The 6,000-nt window shown below is 42.7% G+C and overlaps 1 protein-coding gene across 1 annotated transcript in view; it reads left to right on the top strand.

Annotated features, from left to right (window-relative positions):
• pxylp1 (2-phosphoxylose phosphatase 1) overlaps positions 1–6,000 on the top strand; it is a 142,085-nt gene that overhangs the window by 54,681 nt on the left and 81,404 nt on the right. Inside the window, 1 exon segment of the mRNA XM_055646416.1 lies at positions 3,443–3,565. Within this exon segment, the coding sequence (XP_055502391.1) occupies positions 3,443–3,565 (123 nt within the window).

Raw genomic sequence — 6,000 nt, 5'->3', positions numbered from 1 at the left:
CCCCCTGTTCCCCGGTCCCCTCCATATTTTAATAGCGATTTTTAATAGCCTATATCCAAGGTTCTAGCACCACCTTTATCACTCAGTGGCTCCTAGTCTGCATCCTATTAAGACAGATTCTCTGTTCTCAATACACACCTCCTCTTTCTCTGCATGTTGTATTTTATTTCTACTTTTCTCAGCTTCCCACTCAACATGTAATGGTTGGCCTGCTGAGCATGTTCAGCATATTCTGTTTTAAGTTCAAATTTCTGGCATGGTAGCTTTAAATTTTTGATCATCACTTGGTCTCTTCGATGTTCAGCAATTCTTCCAAGCACCTTAATGCAATTGATTCTTCCAAGCAACAATTCTTTCAGCAATTGATTGAGCTGGCTGTGCCTTGAAGAAGAATGTGGTAGAAACAAGGAACTGTAGATTGCAAAAAAACATACAACACAAAATACTGGAGTTACTCAGCAGATCAGACAGCATCTCTGGAGAAAATATCAGGAAATATCTGAGGCAGCTCCATAGATGCTGCCTCACCCGCTGAGTTTCTCCAGCATTTTTGTCTACCTTCGATTTTTCCAGCATCTGCACTTCCTTCTTGAACAATAAACTGAACAGACAGTCTGAATTGTGTGTGATATTCTGAGCAACAATTTGCTTGCTCCTCATAAAGTCACTTCTGCAAACATTTAATTTTTATTGCTTCCTGTTAGATGCTGGCCAAAAAAAGTCTAAAAAGTGCATTTGGAATTGTACAGTGAGTTAACTGCAGGTTTAGTGTAAGAAGATTATTGAAGGTGGTGCCTTTGTAGTTCTATAATCTATAATCATGTACTTCTATAATCTTTTTAACAGTTGCTTGTTAAACAGAAAGAATGAACTGTGACAAAAATAAAATGCTAATTTAAGGCCATTTGCTAATTAAATTATTATTATTCAACAATTAAATGTTTAGATAGTTTACGAAGGAGAAAGGTAAATGAATCCAAGAAATCTGTGAAAGTCATGAGGATTAGACAAAGAGTTGCTTAAAATACCCAGATTGAATAACATGTAATTTTAAATCTTTCGTAAGCAATGTTACGGTATTGAGAATGAGAGGTAAACTGGAGAGGTAAAAGCCTTTGAAATTTAGAATTTGATTATGAGCCATAGAGTGGTTGAGCAGGCTGGGACTCTATTCCTTGGAGTGCAGGAGGATGAGGGGTGATCTTATAGAGGTGTATAAAATCATGAGAGGAATAGATCGGGTAGATGCACAGAGTTTCTTGCTGAGAGTAGGGGAATCGAGAACCAGAGGATATAGCAATAATGAGAGGGGGAAAGATTTAAAAGGAATCTGAGGGGTAACTTTTTCACGCAAAGGGTGGTGAATGTATGGTACGAGCTGCCGGAGGAGGCAGTTGTGGCAGGTACTATTGCAACGCTTAAGAAACATTTAGACAGGCACATGGATAGGGCATGTTTAGAGGGATATGGACCAAATGCAGGTAGGTGGGACTAGTGTAGATGGGACATGTTGGCCGGTGTGGGCAAGGTGGGTCAAAGGGCCTGTTTCCACGCTGTTAGACTCTATCATTCTGTGACATGATAGCATCTCCTCCATATCCTTGTCTGAGCAATGATTATTTTTGCACAATATTGCACAGACTCCCACATACATTGTCAGTTGCTATGCACACACTGCCCAGAAGTGCTTTTCACATTATTGACCTTTAGCAGGAGTATTGACATTTTTACTGCAGTAAAGACTGGCGTGGGCCAGCGATAAGCTCTGAAGGAAATTTAGAATAACTATGATTTACAATCGGAAAGATAATTGAAATGCAGGTAGTTTGCTCTCTTTTGGCAACATGGTGAACAAAGTATTAAGGTGGCATGGTGACTTAGCGGTAGAGTTGCCAGAGATACGAGTTTGATCCTGACTACAGGTGCTGTCTGTACGGAGTTTGCATGTTCTCCCTGTGACTACGTGACTCCCTGTAGATTCCTCCCACATACAGGTTTGTAGGTTAATTGGCTTCGGTAAAAATTGTAAATTGTCCCTAGTGTGTAGGGCAGTGCTAGTGTACGTGATTCGCTGGTCGGCACGGACTCGATGGGCCGAAGGACCTGTTTCCATGCTGTATCTCTAATCTAAACTAAACTATTAAGGATATGGTGTTTAGCGGTAAATACCAGTGCTCTGTTTTTGTATTAAGAAAGGTTTGTAACCTGTGAGCCATCGTCAAAGGTAATGCTTCTGTGAAAATATTTTATCAATCCCGAATGGCAAAAATGTATTTTATTGAAAGGAATTAATTGTGGTAAAAAAAAATTAAATGGACATGCTGCTGATTTGTATACTTCGGAGAATGCAAGGGAGATGGATGCGTTGAAAAAATGAGCTATCAAATTGGCATTTTGTCGGATATCATATAACCAATTAAACCATTAGAATCTTCTTTAGTCAGAGGGTGGTGAATCTGTGGAATTCTTTGTCATGGAAGACTGTGGAGACCAAGTCAGTGGATATTTATAAGGCAGAGGTCGATAGATTCTTGAATAGTACAGTTGTCAGAGGTTATGGGGAGATGACAGGAGAATGGGGTTAGGAGGGAGAGATAGATAAGCCATGATTGAATGGAGGAGCAGGCTTGATGGGCCGAATGGCCTAATTCTACTGGAATTATGTGGAATTCTCTGCCTCAGAGGGCGGTGGAGGCAGGTTGTCTGGATGCTTTCAAGAGATAGCTAGATAGGGCTCTTAAAAATAGCAGTCAGGGTATATGGGGAGAAGGCAGGAACGGGGTACTGATTGGGGATGATCAGCCATGATTACATTGAATGGCGGTGCTGGCTCGAAGGGCCAAATGGCCTCTACTCCTGCACCTATTGTCTATGTTTCTATGTTTCTATGACCAGATGATCGTGTTTCCATCAACTTTTCCTCAATACTGTGAATGTGCGATGTTATCTGTGGAGCTACAAAGGATTATTGTATCTCTCTGGCCCAACAACAAGGAAGGGAAGTGAAGGGAATTATTTTAGCCTTGGGGGAAAAAAAACATGAGAAGAGAATCATAGAGGATGAAAACAATGAGGTGGTAAAATCTAACTCCGTGCAAACACTTTGTGTGGAAAGGGATTGCAGATACTGGTTTATACCGAAGATGGGCACAAAGTTCTGGAGTAACTCAGCGGGTCAGGCAGCATCTCTGGAGAAAAAGGAGCAGGTAATACTTTAAGTCAGGATGAAAAAAGTTCCCACCCAAAACATCATCACCCGTCCTTTTTCTCCAGAGATGCTGCCTGACCCGCTGAGTTACTCCAGCACTTTGTGTCTACACTGGGTCCTCATGCTGTGGTGCTAGGGTCCTTGGCTCATCGTTATTCTGGCCTTTTGCCAGTTTCTGTGTCTTTCAACTTCCTGTAGCTTTTCATGGAGCGTCTTTGTATTTTTGCACCGCAGCCTCAACCCGTAGAGAAGTCAGGATGAGACCAGCTGGAGATAGGAGAACTAGAGAGAGGCGAGTGGGAAATCCGCGATGGAAAGCCCAGGAGAAACCAAAGAGCAGGAATGGCCCAAGAGCAGGTGCGTGTGCCTTCTACCCCACCCCCCCTCCCCCTCATCTCCCCGACAGAACAGGTGCCTGTGCCCCCCTCCCACGCACAACCCCGTCAGAATCCCACCCTTGTCCACACCTAGATGTGTACGCAGAACGTCCAGTTGAATCTGGCCAGGATCAGAAAGATTACAACGCAGGGAGAACAAGGATAAAACATGCCTAGGATTTGTACTCAACTTCAGAAATAGGGCAAGAAAATCCATTATGGCATTGGATTGAATTGAATTGAATACTAGATTGTCGCATGTAACAAGTCAACAGTGAAACTCTTTGCTTGGGGGAACATTCAGATTCCTGCTCCCAATAGTGCTCCCTGCCAAGTATTTCAGATTTGTAACTGTAGATCAAAGCAGTCTTAAGCAACAGCAAGGTTGGTGACACTCGCCGAGAAGGTGTTCCGAGTCTCAAAATGCAAGGTAAAACAGTCTTTCTGTGCATTCACATAGATTGTTTGGTGCAGTAGAATAGACATGCTGCTGATTTTTATACTTCGGAGAATGCAAGGGAGATGGATGCATTGAGAAATGCTTTATCAAATTGGTGTTTGTCTGATATCATTGAATATAATAGCCCTGTCCCACTGTACGAGTTCATTCCAAGAGCTCTCCCGAGTTTCAGATTCAAAATTTTAATATCAAACTCGTGGTAAGCACGGAGAATGAACGTAGCGGGTACGTCGGAGCTCGGGGATGTCTCTTAGCGGCTCGTAATGCTAACGGCAGGTACTCGGGAAGACTCGCTAATGGCAGGTAAGCACGGGAAGACTCGTGAAGATTTTTCAACATGTTGAAAAATGTCCACGGGAGCCCCGAGTACCGACGAGTGGCCATTACCGTAAATCTCCGAGTTGGAATCAGGGCAAACTCGGGAGAGTTCTTGGAATGAACTCGTACCGTGGGACAGGGGTTTGACCAATCAAATCATTAATCTTGTCTCCATAAACCTTCCCTCGATGCTGTGAATGTGCAATGTTATGAGTCTCAAAGGGCATTTTAGGCCAGTCTTTCGAAAATGAATAAGTGGTGTGGCTCTTCCCTGTTGCTTGGTGAGCTTCAACGCCTTATTTGTCTTATCCAAATCTGTACCCAACATCTGCCTCAGCGCAGTTTGTGTGATTGTTTGAATGACACAAAAGCAAGTGAGGAGAGATACTGGTTCGGCAAAAAGTTAAATTGGAGACAAAAATAAATGGTTAACTTTGCTGAAACAGGCATGTCGAGTAAATGCCACCACCAATGTAAGGATACATTGTGTGATACAAAGATACAAGATAAGGTGCCTCAGGAAGGCCGTCAGCATCCACAAAGACTCCTCACACCCCTGTAACGGACTGTTTGAACTACTTCCCTCCGGCAGACGTTACAAGGCCTTCTACGCCCGAACCTCCAGACTCAGAAACAGCTTTATTCCAAGAGCTATAGCGGCTCTGAACCGGCCCTGCTGAGTGCCCCCCACCCCCCCTGGACTGTCTCCCTCGGATGGTCACGACACACAGCTTATTTATTTATTTTACTTTTCTTTTTCATCAGTTGGAGCTGCATACTAAATCTCGTTGCACTGACGTGCAATGACAATAAAACATATTATTATTATTATTATTATTATTATAATAAAATATTAGGATCATTTTTAATATTTGTATGTGCATACTACAAGCCATATAACCTTCCAGGGTAGGAATAGGGGTCACAGTTGAAGAATAAGGGGTAGGCCATTTAGGACTGAGATGAGGAAAAAATTATTTCAGCCAGAGAGTTGTGAATCTGTGGAATTCTCTGCCATAGAAGGCAGTGGAGGCCGATTCACTGGATGGATTCAAGAGAGAGTTGGGTATAGCTCTTGGGGCTAACAGAATCAAGGGATATGGGGAGAAAGTAGGACCAGGTTCTGAATGATCAACCATGATCATATTGAAAGGCAGTGCTGGGTCGAAGGGCCGAAGGGCCGACTCCTGCACCTATTTTCTCTGTTTCTATGAATAACAATGGATAAAGAAAGTAATTTCAATAGTTGTGGAGAGTGAATAAAGTTGCTGCTGCCACCTGCTGGCTGGTTGCAAATGGCAGCTTCTACATTGGGCGAGGAAGGCCTTGTTTGACCTGGAAGTGGTTGGTCAATGTTATATGTCACAATCTTTGATTACTTGCATGGAAAGGAATTTGGATAAATACATTTGAAGGCAATACTTTTCAACTAATTATTGTGTAAAGGAGGCCACATTGATGGGTGAGTCGACAGTGTGTCATAGAAATTTGATAAGGAAATTATGTTTTGAGGGCTAACAACTCCCACGAAAAATAACCCCATCCAGTTGGATGGACTTGCAGAGGTAAATATGATGACTTTTGATTGCATGCTGCTTTGTTCAAACACCTTATTTTGCTTTGCAATGTCCATGTCA

Source organism: Leucoraja erinacea, chromosome 14 (genome assembly GCF_028641065.1).
Source record: "Leucoraja erinacea ecotype New England chromosome 14, Leri_hhj_1, whole genome shotgun sequence".
NCBI classification, from domain to species: Eukaryota; Metazoa; Chordata; class Chondrichthyes; order Rajiformes; family Rajidae; genus Leucoraja; species Leucoraja erinaceus.
Note: the sequence above shows the minus strand (reverse complement) of the source record. Positions and strands in the feature narration are given on the sequence as shown.